The 20,378-nt window shown below is 35.9% G+C and overlaps 1 protein-coding gene across 4 annotated transcripts in view; it reads right to left on the reverse strand.

Annotated features, from left to right (window-relative positions):
* Positions 1 to 20,378, reverse strand: part of NIPBL (NIPBL cohesin loading factor) — a 159,736-nt gene that overhangs the window by 66,957 nt on the left and 72,401 nt on the right. For all 4 annotated transcript variants that reach the window (XM_050913707.1, XM_050913706.1, XM_050913703.1 and 1 more), the window contains exons 8-9: positions 16,625 to 16,718; positions 6,514 to 7,146 (exon numbers count right to left, since the gene is read on the reverse strand). In XM_050913707.1, coding sequence (XP_050769664.1) covers positions 6,514 to 7,146; positions 16,625 to 16,718 — 727 coding nt within the window. The remainder of the gene's footprint in view (positions 1 to 6,513; positions 7,147 to 16,624; positions 16,719 to 20,378) is intronic.

Genomic DNA, 20,378 nt, shown 5'->3' on the forward strand with positions numbered 1-20,378 from the left:
ACAAGAAAAATGCAACACGCTAACAGTAGACTTTATGAAAACTACTTATTTTATGTATCACTTACAGATTAACATATCCAATTAGTTTTTAATTCATTTGTATAAACAGCAAACTTTAGAAATAAGCAATGACTTTGAAATCTCCCTTCCAGATGTTGATTTTATTCTGACATCATACCTTGCACTCAAAAACATCTTCAATTAACTAGATCCAGTAACATTTATACTGCATGATAATGAAAAAAATTCTGTGTCTTCTTAGGTTGATGTCAGAGTGAGCTTAGTGACTATGAACTATAGAAATGCTGGGGTTAAACTCTTAATAAGGTTTATTAATTATACATGCCATTTCTTTCTCAAGATTGAAATCCATTATAGAGAAGTGACTGTCCCAGAACAAAATAAAGCCATTACTGGGTAAGTAATATTATAAATCCTCCCATCCATCTAACAGGTAAAACCAGGGGCATATGCTACATGCCAGTTATATTTAATTTTCCAATCTTAGTTTATGCTACAGATGGGGGGGGGGGGGAGAAGAATTCTTACCACACTGCTAGGTTTTAGTTATTTTCTACACCTGCTTACAAGAGCAGGTTTCTGCGTTACCCTGTGTAAAGGACAACCTGGGATAAACGGGGGAATTCAATTCCATGTTACACAAAATGTTACAGAGCACCAAAAGAAAGTAAAAGCCATTAAAAAAATATGCCTCTACTTTTTTTTTAAACCTGTTTTTCATTCAATCAGTGTGTAATTCTTTATAGAAGATACAAAAGAAATTAATTTTTCCTAGACAGATGGAAACATTGCAACACTTCATTGCAATTTCTCTAGATAGGAGAGGAATTTCTTCCCCTTACTTTTCTTACAATACGTCTGAACACACACACACACACACACACACCCCCCCACACACACACCCACACCCACCCCCCTCCCATCCATAGAACTGGAGGTTGCAAAGCTGCTTTTTCTTGGGAAAGCTATGAGGTGCCAGTTTCATCCATTATGTCACACTACAAAATGCAGAGCTAATGAAAGCTTGTATACACAAAATACACGATACCTAATTCTCACATTGTCCTACCACATAGACACACAGTCATTTATATTTTACACTCTCTCATTTCATCTTCTGATATTAGTGACTGTAATCTCCTGCAAGATTACTATATAAATGACTACACTTGTTACTCCATTTTTAAGGAAATAAAACCCCTATAACATATTTTTGGAAATGAATGCTACTATACTGGTTATAATTACATATTCTGTCATTTCATTAATTGGCTACATAAAATTAGACATAAACAAACTATTAATTCTTAATAGTGTTCTTCTATTAGTTTCCTCTTTGGGGAACTTTTGGGGAGAGATGGGTAATGGGGAGAAAGGGAGAGGAGCTGGATAAGAACTTAAAAGGTAAGAGAAAAAGGTTACTTACCTATAACTGTAGTTTTGAGAGTTTTGCTCCGGCAGATTCACACTCTTGGGATGTGTGTCTCTGCTGCTATGGGCTTGGAACGAACTAAAAAAAGAAGGGCCCACAGCAGGCATCCAATTGCCCCCTAACTGATCCAATTATTGGAAATAAACTTATTACAGTTTCACTTCTTCCTAATTCAAAGAATCCACAGTAAGATTCCAAAGAAGTGGGTAAAATGGATCCTCAGAGGTAAAATATATAGGGAAAAAAACACAGATACGAATAGGTTTGTATCATTTAAAAAACGCCTCTAATGCTTTTAAGTTTAAAAAAAAATATTAGCCTCCCAATGAAATGGTTAGTGATTAATGATTCCATTATTCTTCTCACAAACTCCAGAGAACAGTGCCTTTCACAAGCAAAAGCAGAACTCCTTAATCTGTTAAGACAGCTGTATTATATAAAAGTGTCTTTGAAGTAGCCTAAAATCTAACAGTGAACACACAATACTATGTATGGAAGAGCTCAAATTAAAATTTAGCAAATCTGAATAAAAAACTAAAGCAATTTGAAAAAGTCTCTGAAAAAAGATGGGTTACCTTCTGTTTTTTCAAGTAATTTTCAAGGTTATCTTCCCTTTTCCCCTTCATAGAAGACTCAGAGCTCCTTTTAACATTAATATCTTAAATATTTTTGATTCACAGTATTTGGAGTTTTTAGAAAAGCATGAAAGATCTTGAGGTATAAACCTTGAACCTGAAAATTAATTCAGTAGCAGGTCTAAATCTTGAAGAACAAGAAGAACTTAAAGTAATGTTCTAGGAAAGGTTTAGACTGAAAGTGACTGACTAGCTTTGAACTACTTGACTATACACAAAAATAACCCACTTGTTTCTAAACAGTGGCAAAGCATGAGTTAATGCAAAGAACTGAGGTTACCAAAATGAAATTTCTCCCTCAACATTCCCCGCCAACCAAAGAAAAAAAGATTCCTGAGAAGAACAGAAATTCCTGGGACATAATTTTCTAAAACTCAGCAGGATTTCCTGTACTTTCTTGGAGTAGTCAACTTCAGAACGTGAACAAAGCACAACTCCAGTTAAGTGAACAAAACAGGTTCAGAATATAGAACTCTACTTGTTTCAAAAGTATTCATCAGCACCAAGCAGTACAGGAAATGTGACTACTGACAGTGATTAAAAGAGAAGAAAGTATGTGTGAAGCTTCATTACAATTCTAAAGAAATTATATAATCAAAATATCACAATACACCTAAGCAGAGGATGGTTCACTTGTTGATTGTTGTGGAAAAAGATAAACCCTTTCTGTATGAGGCCTTCTGAATCAATTTTTTTCCAACTCAGATAATCTGAGTCTTGATAAATAATAGCTGGATCTATCTGTAATACTACACATCCTTTCAAAAGAGAAGATATGATCTAGTATTGATTGACAGCTTGTATCTGATGAGGGTATACGGTCCATTGCGAGGAGGGCAATAGGAACTGAAGACCTGAGATATGTCACGTTCCATAGACTTATTTATTTGTTCTGAGGCTATTAAACATTATAGATGTATTAGAATGTACTTTCGGTGCCAAGTGCCTTGATCTCCAAAATCTCCAACTATTCCTTTCATTAACAGATACAGACAAATTACTTGCAAAATTAATCAGTAGAGACTTCCTTGATGGACAAGTAGGAAGAGGAGATGGACTCTTGTCCTTCCACACCGAGGACAAGGACGAAACTAACTTTTTCAAACTTCACACCACCCTATCATGATGAAAAGACCTTACAATCCACTTAATCCAAGATCAAAACAGACCAAAAGGATACAATTATAAAAACAGAGCTCTGAAAAGTACTCAGACATGAGGCAAAAGGTCTGTATTATAAAATCACTCCTTCTGCATATCTGACACACATTAGGTCAAATCTGCCAGATTTTGCATTAGTGATTTTTGCACTAAGAATTCCTTTTTCAGAAAGCAAAAGCATGACAATCAGGTTCCAGAAGGATACATTGCTTTTCAAAGAAGGCGGCACTGCTGCAAAACCCTGTGTTAGTTCCACTTCTGAAACAGAGACTGCTTCCCACTTCGAGAGACTTTGTTTGGTGGAAGCTAAATATTTTAACAGTTTTGTTAGAATTAACGATTTATTACAAAAAGTATTATAATTACCAAAGGGCTCCAATCCCCATTTCCCACCTGTACCAAACGTTATAAAAGGACCGCAGCATTAAAAGAAAAGACCTTAGCGTTGCCTTAGGCAAGTGTAGCAGTTGTATAATTTTTAGCAAGAGGCCCTCCCCCCCCCCCCCCATCTCTGCCTCTCCTCTGGAATAAACAGTTCCACCACACTATGGGTTCCAAGCCTCAGAAAGAACATGTCATATCTAACCAAAGCCTTACTGTGAAAAAGAAAGCATCTGAAAACCTTTGATGAAGCATAGTACTATAGAGATTTCACATCTAAAAAAGAAAGGACAGAAGAGACCACTAATCTTCTATCAAAACTTGCGAGTACAATTCTACTCAAAGTAATTTATGGAAGACAACTTGTGCCTACACAGAAAGTGTAGTGTGATTGTAATATGTATTCCCATGCTTCAATTAGAAAAGCAGCAAAGATACTTTCAGGCAGATTTTGGCATGTGTTAGCATCTTGAGTAAGTTCTCTAGAGGGACGCTTGCTATTGTAAAGCATCAGCTAGCACTATGCACTCCCATTCTAATTAGACCAAGTACTTGCTACAATCACGCTATTTTCTTGACATAATGTGATGTAAAGTTACAGTATACGTACTAAAATGCACAAATGTCAGGCTTTTGCATAAATACAGTACAGCAGCTTCGCAAAAATGAATGACATATTTAGGAGTTATTGGATATATTTCTAACAGACATATTCTCGTAAGAACAATAGAGGAAGCTTCTTCCTGCAGTCACACCAAACCAAACAGCTGTAACTAGAACAATCCCAGAGTGTATCAACTTGGAGACACAGTACAAACTTACAAGCAATGGCAAAAGCATTACCAAAAAATAAGAACCATACTTCTCCAAGGTAACAGCTTTTCAGAAAATCTGTCCCAAGACTGCTAAAAATCCTTTTACTCAATACTATTCATTCATGGCTGAAACCTCAGCAACCAAAGTGAACAGAGCTGCTGTCTAGCAGAGGGGCAAGTGACCATCAGTGAATAAATGGTGACCTTTTGTCCCAATGTAAGGCAGCAACTCTTGCACCAGATTCATAGCACTTGCAGGAACTCAGGAAGAACTGAGACCTGCCAGAGGATGCAGGTAGAAGGGAAGGATAAGGTTGGAATCCTTACCCAAATAAGGATTCCAACCAAATAACCAAAATGGTTATTGAGCAGTGGGGAAGGGGAGAGATCACATGCTATAAAAATCACTCCTTTCCCCAAAAGAAACAAATCTATGGCTATGTAATTACGGTAAACAAACTTTACAACTAACGCTCAACATTTCCTGAAAGCCAGAACAAAAGAGAAAGCGTGTTTTAGTCTTGCTCTAAGTATTTGAAGGCTGCTGTGCATCATCAAAAATACAGTGCATTTTTCCAGATGCTTCTCAGCTAAAATATGCTGGAGATTCTACTTGAAGTGTGTGGATGTAAAACTAGCTTTTGAAGTACTAGGAGACAAACCACAAGCTCTCCATCAATAAATTTAAAATTACTAGAAGAGATTTAAGCAAAGTAACAAATTCCCCATTTCATTAAAGACAGTAGACATCTCTTTAGAGGTGAGCACACATTTTCTCCATATATTCACAAACAACAACGTTTCCTAAAAAGACTTGATTTAGTTACCAAATAAGAAATATCTAAGAAGTTAAACCTTTTAGTAATTGCAACAACCACATTTACAAACAAACACACACATAAACTCTCTCTCTCCCCTCCCCATCCCCACATCTTTAAAACTAGAAAAAAAATCTTTGAATAGGGAGAAAATTTGTGCTCTCTCTGCTGGTTAAAGACCCAAACTGTATGTAAATTCAGTTGCATCCATGCAAGTACATCCAACATTGACTATTTTCACCTATGAACTTCCAAAATCAGAATTTGTGCTGTTTTCCACTCTGCAAGATTTTTCTTGGGAGTATCTAATAAATTAGCATTATACTATAGAAGATTTTTTCTCAGAAGTTAAACACAGTGCAACGAAAGCTTCTGAACAATACTTATGTTAATCTATCACTATCTAATTCATAAACTATATCTTCAAGATTTACATGTGGGCTTTGCATCTACTTTTGAGACTTGTGAAGCCTAAGACCTTCAAACCAGTTAACAACAGAAAAAACAAAACAAAAAAAACCAAAGAGGATAGATGCAATGAAATCAGTTAAGACAATCAGTACAGCTACTGAAGTGAAAACATTTCAGAGCCTCATCTGGTTCTGTGCTAGAGACCATATAGATATATGGTAGTTCTCTAAAGCTTGTAATGGCTACTTAACAATGAATATCCAGTTGAACAAACATTGGATACATACTATACATACACAGTAGTATATATTACCCAATCATTACACTGCCTTTAAAAGAACAGATGTGATTTTAATCTAACACCTCCTTCACATCAGGTTCAAATGGGGATATGAATAGAAATGGGATAAAAGAGTTTTCCTGTATTTTCTTAAATTAGGCAACATGGGTAGTTAATTAATAATTCAACTACCAAAACTTATTACAAATTTTCACTTATGGTACTGCTGAGATTTTAGAAACTATAAGCAACATCAATTGTACTTCATTCAGTCTCATGGGTAGCTTAAAAAGAATTTTGAAACATAAGAACTTCACTTTCCATCCATTAAGACCCCAAATAAAGAATACCAGATATTAAAAATATGCATATATGAGAGATTACAGTTCATTGTTGGAGGGGAATGGAGATGAATGTCGCAGAAGAACCTACACTGAGTAAACAGAATTGAACTATGTGACAATGACAGGAAGTTTTATATATATATATATGGGCTTTATATGCATATATATATATTTATATAATATATAGAGAGTATACACACACACAATCCTTTTACCTTTATCTTGTACTTCTTTTGAAAATCGCTCCCTTTCAATAGCTGATTCACGTTCTATCCGCTCAATTTCAGCCAATGCATCCAACTCTACTTCATCATATGACGTTATAGTTCCTTGTTGCGAAACCTGTTGCTGTGTCTGTACCACAGGAGTTTGAGGTTGTTTTGCAGCAACTGAAGTGTTCTGTTGTAAAACAGGCACTTGTTGTGCCTGAAGGAAAGCTGTCTGTTCATGCTGCGGCAAACACTGAGCAGCGTTTAGTGGGCGGTTAACATCCTGTGGAGTAACGGGTGTTTTAGAAGTCTGTCCTGGGTACTGCACATTAAAAGGAATATCACCCTCTGACACACTGCTGTTTTCCAAACCAGAAAGCATATCATCCTGCTGGTCCATATCCGAAGATCTTACACGAGAGAGTCTTAATGTAAGCTTAGTGGAGTCCTTGGAAGGAGAACTAATGATATCATACATTGCAGCTTTTTCAGTCTGGTCTTTTTCATCCTTGCCTAACTTCATTTTCTTTTGTTTCTTTTGCTTTCTTTCTGGAGAATCTAACAATATGTCTGGGGGAACATCTCTAGGTGATGAATAAGGTGGAGGCTGAGATTGTTGGATTAAAGGTTGTCTTGATCCTAGAATAATAATTCAGAAAAACTGAACAGTTATGTTGTTTCATGTTGATATAAAAACACACTAAATATAACCTACATAATTTTAATGTGTATTTCTACATACAACTGTGTTCACAAAAGGTCTAAATAAGATTGGTAGGAAGCACATCATTCCTAGATCGAGATGTAATCCAGATAGTTGCAGTGTATTTCCTAAGAATTTTAGCAGTTCACTGCAGATAGAGAAGGGATCATTTCAGAGAAGATGGAACAAAAACACCCACCACCAAAAAAGAATAAATAAAAATAGTACCTGCAGGTTCAGAATATCAACTATTAGAAAATGGTCAATGAAAGCAAGTTGACTACAGACAAAGGAAAGATCAAAAAGATTCTTAATAAGGTCCAGTGATGAAGACTTAGTGATCAGTGTATAGGCATTAGCCATTTCAGCCACACATTTTTAATTTTAAAAAAAAAAAAAAAAAAAAAAATCAAAACATACACAACCTCCTTAACTTTGATTCTGACAGTTCATTTTCAACTTTTTTCTTTTTCTTTTTTAAATTTTATTTTAGGTAAACTCATTCCAACCTCCCCCACTCATTACTGTCTAGAAAACACTAATTGTCTTAAGGCATTTTTCTACCATTCCCTGCCTTATCGCTCCCCCCCCCCCTTTTTTTAAACATATGAATTTTTACTTCTACATGCCCTCATTCCAGGCTTTGAGTATATCTAGAGAAATTTTTAAAAGAGGACATTTTTAATTAAAAACATTCTCCAATTAATCACGTCTAAACTTTTTGTTCCTCAGATTAAACCAGCTCCCCATAACTGTCAGCCCAGAAAAAAGCTTTGAAAAACAGAGCAGCTTTTCAACCTGTCCCAATTATAATTCTGAGCTATAATTTTTGGCTTAAAAAGGAATACTGGTGTGTGACGAAAAAAAAACCGCCTATTGGCTGGACCAATAGGTCCAGCCTCCTCTTGTTAGAGCCAACATTTATCAGATTCCATTCATCCATTGGGGAATACTGATCTTCAGAAAGCAGTGACTGAGATTATTAGTCATTCTGGTTCAGGTCATCATAGGTCAGTACTTCTAACAAAAACTAATTGGACTACAGGTCCCCATATACTTCATTCAAGAAACACTACTAAACAAGAAAGCAGCTTTATTCTGCAGCTTAAATTTCTACCAGAGATTTTAAGAAATATTAAGAATCATTAAGCAATGTACTGACCTGTAGATGAAAAAAAGAATGGATACCTCTAGCAAAGCTTCAGTTCACATGAAAGGTGTGCCTTTACTGATGACTTCTTTGCACACACTGCTATACTTACTTTCTCTCCCTAGTACATTCTGTGAGAAGTCCTGTAACTTCTGTATGTAGAGAGCAGGGTATTAAACGGGTTTATCTCACCCTGTCTCGACCATCAGCAACAACTCCATATTCTGCCAATAACATCCACAATGTTGGGAAGCCCTGTTTTGACTCATCCTGATTCTCAAGATCTTTCCACTACTCCACCTCCCCTCCTCAAATTAGATACCACACTCAACCACCAGTACTGAAGTCCTGGTTACACCCTATGAAGACTTCTCACTTGCTTTTCACCACAGATTCCTAGCCTTGTGATGCTCCTCCCCCAATTTACTGCCTCTTTTGGTAGTTTACAAGACTGACTTAGTGTAATGTATAGCAGAAATCGTTAGCTACTGATTTCTTTTATGGTAATGACTATCACTCAGGAAATACAAGCTGCATTTTTATTTCTACAGATATTAGAGGCAGCTCAAAACTTTTCAAAGAGGTCTTACTGACATCTTACTCTTGAATTATCTCTTAAATGAATACTTCTGAAGTTGCAACAATGGAACATTTACTGGTTTTCACAGTTACACTTCAAATAGAGGACACAGATTTGATTCTCCTTTGTCCTAAACTTTTAAGTAAATATGACAAGATTGTTCTGATTTGGTATTAATTTGGTATTTGTCATGCTGAAAAATAACACTGCAGCAACAGATAAGGTGGTCTTTTTATCTTTGGGTAGACTTGAGGAGGTCAGAAGGATTTCAGTGCATTGCACTGAACATCCTTAGAATCCAGTAAATGAAGAAACAAAAGTAAAGTTTTCCCTGTCCTAGGCAGCACTACAAATAGGTAATTGAAAGCAGCTTCCTCCTGAAGGAAATTCCTGAAAGGTGTTGATAGTAAGGCCTATAAGCTGCATTTTAAGAGTACATGTTCTGGCAATAACTTTACATATTTCTGAGATGTCTAATGATGGGTAAGCCTCTGGCAACAAGCAGGCTTAGAAGGTACAATGCCTATGTACTGAGGTGAAAAGAAAGTGAAAAAGATGAAGCATTCTGGAACAGTTTCACTCTACCACAGACACTAACAGTTTTGAACAGGTATCACACATCGCACATGTACCACATTCTGTTGGATGCTTAGACTTCAGACAAAACATCACCTGTTATACAGAGAGAGTTGTGCCTATTACTGTTGAAGTCAGTCTCGAATATTTCCTATAGGAGAAGGCTTGAGCCATCATATGTCTGAGAACAAAGCTCTTACCAGACTTGTTGATAACAGAAGAAATGTTTTTGTGGCAAGAATACACATACAGACAGTTATGATCTGTTTGCTGAACCAGTCAAGATTCCAAGGTTGAGACTGTTTGTTCTACAAAATGCTGTCAATGTAGTAAATAATACGATGATCTTCAGAAATGATCTTTGAGAATAAATTGAATTGCAGAATATACTTTTAGAACAGAGAAATATGTAGGCAGCTTTTGAGTCTAAATTTAGGGCTGTGCGGTAATTCAGGAGAAAAAAAAATTTGACTTTCTGTAGTTGATCTTCCATAGTATCACTAAAAGAACTTTGTGCAATCTCTTTTTATATGGCAGGAATATGTAAAATTTGTGAGATAAAAAGAGTTTCTCCGCTGATTTGGGAAGGTCATTGTATCGTTACCGAACAGCAAATACTGATGGTCAACCAGATAACACCAAAAGTAGCTGAGAAGCAGGTAACATCAATAGGAAATAAGGCCTCTACAGAGAGCAAATACACCCATCAACAATACTTCCATAGTCTTTTCAGTAACAGTTATCCTGACCACCCATGATAATCCTGGGACTGGGTCTCTATATTAATTAGTTTTCCTACTGACTCCTAGCGGTAGATGGCACGGGAAGAAGTTTTATCAACTGCTGCAGCAATTTGTAAACACCTTTTTTCTGTGACTCTTGACCGATTTCTTATCAAATCCTTCATAATGCAAGCAACTATAAAATGCATTGCATTGACAATGACTTAGCCTTCTCAAAAATGTAAAGTTCCAAAACCACTTCTTGTTTGTTTACCCCTGGAATGGCTTCACTTGCTCACTGTGCATCAGTAACTTGGGTAGCAAACAAATAAGCTTCTGTCCAGGAGACTGCACACATCATTGACATCTCCATCTTACAGTTTTTGTCTGTACACTTTCTAATCACACCACAGTACTCGCATCTTATTTAAGCATTCATGATATTTTCTCTGATCATCTCTAAGCCTCTTCAGAGAAAAGGCCACTTGCCTTTCAAAGCTGATGCACCAAAGTCACACCACTGATCACATTCTTTGTTGTGATCCACATGGTTAAAAAACTATTAAGGTTACCAGGAACTTCGGATTCACATATTTTACAGAATTTTAAAGAATTATTAGCTTTCCACTTGCATAATAACAACTTCCAAAGGGTCACTCAAAACAGTATCTTCATATTCGTTTAACTCCCTTGCAGGTAAAGGTTCCCAGATGTTGACAGGAAGTCTTTCACCCATCCTACATCCTCTTTTGCCAGAAGTATCGTTCTGTATGCATGAAAGCTGGAAAAAAATGCTAGTGAACAAATGAAGACTGATGTCTAATACTTGCTTCATAGCACACTTGAGAGAAAGTTCAGGAACATTCAAGTGCTACGCCTTTTTAAATCCATAGCAAAGTGATCCTTGAGACTCCAGGAACACTATTTAAGTGGGTACCAAATTGCTGTACAAACCTGGACACAGCATTTCAGACGTTTTACTGGAAAAGTCTTTGGAAAAAGAGGCTTTAAGGAATGCATATGTGCTACATGTGGATTATTAGACTTCACGTCTGAGTAATTATACTGTAAATAAGTTCCTAAAGGCAGAAGCTGAAGAAGGAGAAAAGAACCAGAGCATCCATATTGCATTCATATTGATGTTTGCCTGTTGGAAAAGCTAAGAACCTGGTGATGACAGAACCTGAGGAACACATTACTGCCAAAAGATTTTAAGAGACTGCAGTTACAATGTGTAAATGAAAGCGTCTCATTTTTTTAATTTAATATGATCCTATTTACCACTTTCACATAAATGGAATGTTTTCATGAAAATGGCATCAGACAAATTCACCTTTGAACTCTGGCTAAACCAATCTCAGAATTGGCAATCATCACCTTCACAATTTGTGCCTCCAGCAGACTCAAAAAGGGAAAAACAGTCCCTTCAAAAGGTTGGTAAAGGACTGCCCAGAGTATTATACATAGTCTGTATGATTTAAGTACATACTAGAAGAATAATTTCTCTGTAAGGACTGAGATAATAATAAAGAGGTAGCATTCCAAAGTGAATTTGTTAAGAATAAGTGTCATCAAATCAAAATAATTTTATTCTGTAAAGCAGTAGGTCTTGTGGATTAAGGAGAACTGAGTGTCGTATCTGAATTTTAACACGGCTTTCTATATAGCTTCTCATAACAATTTCACTAACAAGCTGAGGAAGTATGATCTAGACAAAAATACTGTAAGATTGCGGTATACCCTATTGCAAAACTGTGTTCATAGACTATCAGTTGTTCTTGGTAAAAATGGATGAAGGGAGTATAGGTGAACAAGTGCAGCTTTCCAGAGCACTGTCTTAAGAATAGTAGTTTAAAATATTTGTCATTAATAACTTCTTGTGTAACAGCATTAGAGAGTATTTTATTAATCTAAAGATAACAGCTTTTGATGTTGAGTCTTTGAGAGAGAGGCCCACAACTGCTGTTAAAAACAATCAAAAATTACAATTTTCTTGATTAATCTGAATAACCTTTTGAAACAAATTCAGTGAGAAGCAGCACAAACTTTTTATTCATCTGAGAAAGAGCAATTGTAACAACAGGAGAGGAAGACAGATAAGCTCTACAGAAAGACAGCAATATGTTTAAAACAGCTTGCAATATGAATCTAAGTTATCAGCAAAGAGCAACTATACTCTCATATACAACAGTAGTATCATACAAAGTCGTCTCCGATACTTTTCTGACTACTCATCCTTCTAAGTCTTCAAATAGAGTTGTATCTACGACTTAGGACAGTACAACATCAAGACAAATGCAGCCCAATTAGAACTTAGATAAAAACATCAAAGACAATTAGAAGCTCAGAAATGATGACTTATGTAAAGATGATAGAAAGAAACCGTGCTGTTCAGTCTGTAGATGATTAGATTAGTGCAAGACATAATAACGTTCTTTGATATGTAAATGACTGCTATAAAAAAAGAACATGAATTGTTTTTCCTTGCCCATTGGAAAGAAGTCAAGAAGTGTCATGCCTAATTGCAACAAAAATGATTCAGGCTAAGCATTAGGAGAAAAGCTTTCTAGCACTAAGAATTTGAACAGGTTGCATGGCAAAAGTAAGGAAACTCCATTACTGACATTTTAACAAAAAAAATAGATGGAAGTTATCGGGAGTGATACTGGTACAGCTCATCCAACATGAGGGTAAGAGATGGGAAGTCCCCATGTCCTTTCCTGCTGTATTTTCTAACATCACACAATCTTCCTCTGAAAATCCTCCCAAGTTTTGTACTAGATATAAAGAAATTATTACTTATTTTGATTAACAGACAATGTTGACATGCGTTTTCAAAGAGCATAACAATTTAAAACTCAAACTTAAACGGATAGCATATGAGACAGAAAAAGAACATACATTTGGGAGGTTTTTAGGGACAGACTGTATTCACTTTCCACATACTCTTTCAATACTTTTCAGGGAAGAGTCCCACCACTTCCTCCAGAGCTTCAAATGTGTCATGAAAAAATCAGCTTTGGCTGTTCTAGCGTAGAACTGCTGTATTCAGAAGTATCCTTGCATAAAAAATTAAGACTTGAAGAAAGAAACAAGAATGAATGTTTATTTTGGCCTTGTCAGAAAAAATCTTTGAATAAATTTCTTCCACCTTTCTTTTGAAGGCGACAAGGTGAGATGATAGGTTTTTCTCAACAAGTGCCTTTGAGAGCACTGGAGTCTGTATTACAGATTTGTGAAGATTCCTAATTCTTCATGCCACCCACTATACGTTCAGAGACCAAGTGTAGAGGAATCTCTCTGGAGAAGTCCTACAAATGCCTAAGAAAATAAAAGTAATCTTCCCAAATTATTCAGAAAATAATCAAATACCCATTAACAATTTCTGGAGGGAATACAACTTATTTCTGGAAAAGAGTCCAAAATTATATCGTTTCATAAGGGTTGTTGCTAGTCCTTACAGATGTTTTCCCAGGAGTTTAGGAAACTGTATGGAAGCAGGACTGTAAATTATATGAACACTTCTCTTTGGAAAGCAATGGACTAAAAACATTGTGGAAGGCTTTCCTTTATACAGATCTTTAGAAGTTGTTTGAGCGGGGGGGGGGGAAGGAATATTTTCTGAGGTTCCAGAGCAGTGGAAAAGTAGAACAAATGGATAAAGGATTTTGATGAGTAATCGATCTTGGGTAATGGAACCCAGAGAATATTTTATGAGATCAACAAAAGGAAAATACTCCATGTTAATTCTTCACAGATGAATTCATAGAAATGAATTTTTTAAGAAAGTAGATGTGGTAACAGATGATAGCACGAAAGCAGAGCCATTATTCTGTTTGCACAGCTAAAAATACAAGATTTACCTAAGAAAGAAAGGATAAAGACCAGCCTAGAACTTCTGGATAAAACTTCAGCTGCTCTGGCACCTTGACCGGAGCAGAAGTGAAGCAAAGATTTCTGTAACAGAGAAACTTTACTCCACTGAGTAAGTGAATAACCAACCAAAATAACAAATATAACTTCTGCCATCTCTCAAATATTTGCCCGAGCTGCAAACAAAACTTCCTCATTCAGATTCTGTCAATTAGACAGCTACATTCAATCTTAAAGTCATTCAAGACAGTGCAATCACATTCTCCAAGTCTCCAGAAGTCCTTGCTACTTCCATGTCCAAAGCACAGAAACGCAGTCTGTACCCGTACGTTCGGTAATTGCCTCAAGTTTCTATGTTACATAAGAAAGTTTAGATATTATAACATCCTTCCTGAGATCTCTCTCTGGACTGATGATGCCGAGTGCCATTCCTTTTGTCCTCCCAAACAAACAACTAAGTATTTTGCTAATTGTCTTTATCAAAGTTTTTGACCTGTCAATCAAACTTTCAAGGGCTAATGCGAGTAGCAACAAAAAGCTCAGCATAGACACTTGCTGTTTGTTCATCACTGGAAAATTTATCAGCACAACTTTCACTCCAAATCATGGGCCAAAAACTCAGTCAGGGATCCCATGTTCTAAATAACACTGTAATTATCCACACCTCTTCCATACATTTCTAAAATACGAGATTAGAGGAAGTAAATGTCTGGCAAGATTCTTGCAGCTTCAAGAACTGGTTCTCTCAATCAGGGTTCACTAATCTCTTTAAGAAGGCAAAATGGTAGCACCATTAGTAACAGTACTTCAGTTGTGTGCTTTATCAATGGGAAAAGTAAAGCCAACAAACAGGTAAATAAATCAAAAAGCTCCTCTTGCACTTTTTCAGCCCCTCTAATGCTGAAACACTACAATCTGAACTGTACAATCAGACTGTTTTCAGAAATAATCTGAAAAGGTATCCGTTCAAAACGGGGTTCTGACACAGCCAATTGAAAGAGAAGCAACTTTAACCAAAAAAATAATTTAAATATTCTTCTGGCTGAGGGGTAATCATGTACCTGAGTGGAAGCAGCTTAGATTCACAATATTCTTAAACTGGAAAGGTCGACAAAGAGAGAAAACCAACCACATTTAGTCTTCGCCATTTACACAAGTCTTACAAGTCCTTTAGCATAAGACCTCCTAAAATACTGATGCTGCTGGCATGCTATACATGTACTTCTCACTTGCCACTTGAGCCACATATCTTCTATCACTGTTTAACATATACTTGTAGGCATATACTTGCCTACAGAAGATGAACCACAGAGATCATTTAGCAGTCACAGGAACATAGGATAATTCAGTTAAGAAGGGACCTCAGAAGGTCGTTAGTCCATCCTTATGCTCAAAGCAGGGTAAGCAAGGCCACATTATGCAGGGCTTTACCCAGCCTGATCTTGAAAACCTCCAAGGATAGAAAATGCACAGATTCTCTGGGGAACCTTTTGCAATGCTTGACTGTCCTGATAGTAAAAAAGTTTTTCCTTAGACCTAGTTAGAACCTCCCATTTCAATTTAAGTCCATTGTATCTCATTCTTCCTCCACAACACTGAAAAGCCTGACTCAGGGTCTTCCTGATAATCTCCTCATAGGTAGGGGAAGGCTGCTCTAAGGTTTACCCCTGCTGAAGATGTCTCTTATCCAGGCTGCACAAGGCCAATACCTTCACTGGAATCTCCCCCATCTCCTGTGCTCCCTCTCTACCTAATCTGACCATCCAGAAAGACTTAATTTTGTTTCGGGGCTCAAGAGAAGAAAGCACTGTTGCATCTTTCCAGTGTTGCCATGTAAATATATAAGCACTGAAAAAGTAAACTAGCAAGAATATGCCCAAACCCCTACCTTGCTAAGTCTCATGTATCTCAGTCATTGCTTCTTAGGGATAATATTAAAAACAGCAGTATGCATTCCAGATTTTAGCATAAAGAATTATTTTGAGCAATTTTTTTTCTGTTCCCTCTCAACTGACTGACAGTTCACCCTATTCCTTCTCCACAACTACGGTTTTCAAGCTTCATTTACGCTATACGTATTGAGTTCATTGAACTACTTTTAATTTCATGTTCTTAAAATTTCATGATTGCAATTAAGACAAGTGTTGCATGTTAAAACACTTTTGAGCTGGTTAAGAGTTCAATACTCGTAATGCTGCCTTTAAACTGTTTCTTATGTAAAGCAACTCAAACCATTCTTATAAAGAATTTAATCCTCATATTGGAAAGGATTTTAAATCCTTCTGTCCTCCATGAATTTGAGCTTTGTTTTGAAGGATGATTAGTCAATTTTCAGACCTTCAGAAATTTCTTCTGCATCAGGGCTCAAAACAGTTTTGTATCCAAAACATAATAACATACTCTCTAGTACTATTTGAATACAGAAGTCAGGAGGAATAACTAAATACCTCTTTAAACTCTTTGTTCTTTAAAACTGTGAAAAAATACATTGATAAATATGACTGCTAGACTACCTTTAAGGGTTCCGTCACTTCCAGCTGGAGAGCAGACTGACTGTGGTGACCTCAAGGAAAAAGATGCAGCATTCCTTATTGAAGGATCACCATCCTAAAGTGACAATGATAAAAAATTAACATTATGAACATGAACACTTGATAAAGACTGAAATTAGTACATATACTGATAAAACGGATTGGACAAAAAAGCATAGAAAAAATATTAGAAAAATATTTATTTACATAAAAATCTTTGTAATTTAGACTACTGCTATTAGACCACTATATAGGCAATATTCCAAAGCACAATCAGCCCTAAGAGGAATCTATAACCAGAACATGCACACAAAAATAAATCTAGTCACATGTCTTCTAGCTCAATAAGCACTTTTGGTTTACACTAAGATTCCATTTAGAACTTTTTTGTTACAAGCACTCATAGGAAAGAGCTGAAAAGCAGATACATGACCTCTATACAATACCAAATGAAAGAAACAGAGTATAAAATGTAGGTTTTTAAAATAAACTCACTATTTCTTCACTTAACCCACCCTTAAAGCTTATCTAGAATGCCATCTTACTTTTACAGTTAAACAAATTAACACTTTGTATTTATATCCTCCAGTATACACACATCAGGATGGAACAAAATCTCTAGCACTCCCATTGCAGCAGCTGAGATAGTCTCGTGTAAAACACAACTGGAGTGACTTTAGCTTGTTATTTGCCTATCTCAACAGTTAGATAGGAAAACACTCAATGGCGATATGAAGCACTTCCAACACGGCAAACAAGTTCTGTCTTCTCAGTTTTGCACAGAACAAGCTGCTTCAATGGAATTCATAATTTCTGACAAACTTCTTCATAATATAATACTAATTACAATGTAATGATATCCATGCTCTATCTTTAAGAATGTAAATGTCTCTTTTTTACCCCCACACTATCTTAAAATTAAATATGAACCCACTATTCAAATTCCATTTAATAGTCTACATTGGTTTTTTATTGCTTTCATGGAGCCCTCTGCTGGTCACGAGTATACTCATTCACTCAATCTAACTAGATTTAAACTTCTACAGAACAGTATTTTGCATTTTTAGCACTGTTTTTTATACAATATCTACAGGAATGTTTTGGGAAAGAACAAACTAACAACCCCTATATCTATGAAGAAACAATTTCTATAATTACAAACAAATTACAAAAAGTCTGTTCTTTTAAAGAGTGAAGTCATACAAAGGAAGTCTCCGTCTCACACAGTTCTTTCATATAACTTTTTTGTTCCAAACCTGAATTATCTGTCTGATAAATGCATTTTATCCTTTTGACCAATTTCAACCCGATTAATAAAATGTTAGAAGGCTCAACTGTAATTACGTTTTTACATGTCTGTATGAAAAAAATCAGAGCCGGTAGTAACTTAGAAAGCTAAATTGGCATTTCAAGGAGACAGAAGCCTGCATAGATGGGCAAGTACACACTCCCTCTTACAATGGTCAAACAGTCAACTTCCACATGCATAGCTGTAGACTAGACAGCATATATGTTACACGTTGTGAAGGCGTAGTTGACAGTGCTTAGGGAAAAGGAAAGAGTTTGAAATTTATGGACTGAAGGTGCTTACAAGTCAAAGAATATAAATCCGTAAGAAACCAGATTTCATCAGTTTCACCATCCACGGGCACTTAGAAAACAATTTTATTAGATTTTTTTTTCCTCCCACAGCACAATGAATCTACAACTCACGCTGTGCTATTCGTTACACCTATTTTTGCAACAGTGCTTGCAAAGAGTTTTTGCCTCATGTGAGGAAAGCCTCATGTGCAAAGAAACCTAATATTCAGATTCAATGCAATAAAAAGAACTGTATCTTAAACTTACATGTTGCTATTGTAAGTCAAAGTGAAGTAATTTCCTGATGAGTTACTCTTATCTACTACATTGAAATTATGGAGCTGATTTTTTTCAAACCTGACTTACCTTTGACTTGTAATAAATCTCATAAAAAAACCAAAAATACTGAAAAAAAAGCTTAGAAACTTTTTGGCATATACGTTTTATTTGGACAGGAGAGGTCCTCTACCCATGATTGCCAAGGACATAGGCAAAGGCGACTTTATTAAATTAACTAAACAGACTAAATAGATGACCTTTCGGGTACACATGCCATTCCTACCGTAGCTGACAAACTTTCAGAAGTGCTCATTTACAGTTTCCTCGTTCAGAGCTTCATCAAATGGTGATACGTAAGCACGAACTTATATTCTAGGAATGCTCTCAAGTTTACCAAAAAATCATCCTTAAATTGAGCGTATGTGTAGTGAGCCTTCAAGGGTGTACTTGCTGATTTTGTAGACTCATATATCGCAAATACACAATGTCCTGTAGCTATTTACATTTTTTAAAGCAATAAAATCCTAAAACTAAGAAAAAGAACAAAACATAATCAAAGTTTTTAAGTTTTATGATTTAATAATCCTCATTCATAACTACCTTTGCCAAAGGTCACACTGCTTCTGAAAAGGCTGTGACATTATGATTAAGCTTATTATTCATACATAGATGCAAAACTTTAATTAATCCAAGTTCTTCAAACTGTTTTCTGCACGATAGCTACTGAAATCAGCTTTTAAAGGTATAATTACAAATAAAATAAATGTAACATATATGCTCCATTAAGAAAATCCACAAAGGATTAAAAGTGCAAGTCTACAACATTTACTATTTTTTATGTTCAGTATTTCTCCAATTAAACCAACCAATGAGGGTATGCTTTATGTTTTCACAGTCTGTCTGTTTTGAAAGAATTTCATTTCTAAGTTTTCATGAACTAGGATGTGGTTGCATTGCCTGGATCACAAAATTAGGGATGAATATTTTTAAAGACTTCATCTTTAAAAATTATGAAATAAATTATCTTATTATTAAAGTTTTCCAAAAATCCTGACTTAATAAAACCAAGATTCTCTTGATAGTGTACCTTTAACATAGTTGGGGGATATATGTACATTTAATGCCACGAACAGCTTCCTATTTTGAAGAATTTGCATTGCTGAAGCAGAGACTGAGAAAAACATCTGATGTTTCTGTATTATGATAGATTCCTTCATTACAACACTCTCTTGTTTAAGATACTACTTCTTAGCTAATATTTTTAATCAGCATAATTCTTGCATTTAAAAAAAAAAAAAAAAAAAGACGACTAGTAAAACTAATAACTCTCTTGGAGTTCTACTGTATTAATCCTGGCAAGGGATTTAGGGAGCCTGGTGTTAATAGTACACTTGTTGAATACAACATTTTTTTGCTTCCACAAGCTAGTTTAGGAAGACAAGAGTTGCCCATGGTTTTTGTAAGCTAAATAAAACATACACACAATCACACACACACACACACACACACACACACACACACACACACACACACAAAAGAGGCCTGCTTGCCACCAGGTTTTGATGAAAAAATAAAACTGAAACTTAAGTGCTCTCCCCTTAAGAGTTGTTAAGGGATTGTGTGCTAAACTTGTAAACAAGAATCCCAACAAGCTTCATCCACAGTATGAGATGCTCATTAAGAAGAAACTTAATCACTAGTTCAAAAAAAATGTGGGAGGAAGTTGGGTTTTTTCCCTTTAGATTCAAGATTTCAGAAGGAATTTCTCCCACATGAAATAAAGTCACTAAGCGAAAACTTCTTACAAAGAAACCAGGCCATAAAAGCACATAATAGACCAGTAAGAAAAAATGTCCATAGGAATTCTTGCCTTTGA

Source organism: Gymnogyps californianus, chromosome Z, assembly GCF_018139145.2.
Source record: "Gymnogyps californianus isolate 813 chromosome Z, ASM1813914v2, whole genome shotgun sequence".
Classification (NCBI taxonomy): Eukaryota; Metazoa; Chordata; class Aves; order Accipitriformes; family Cathartidae; genus Gymnogyps; species Gymnogyps californianus.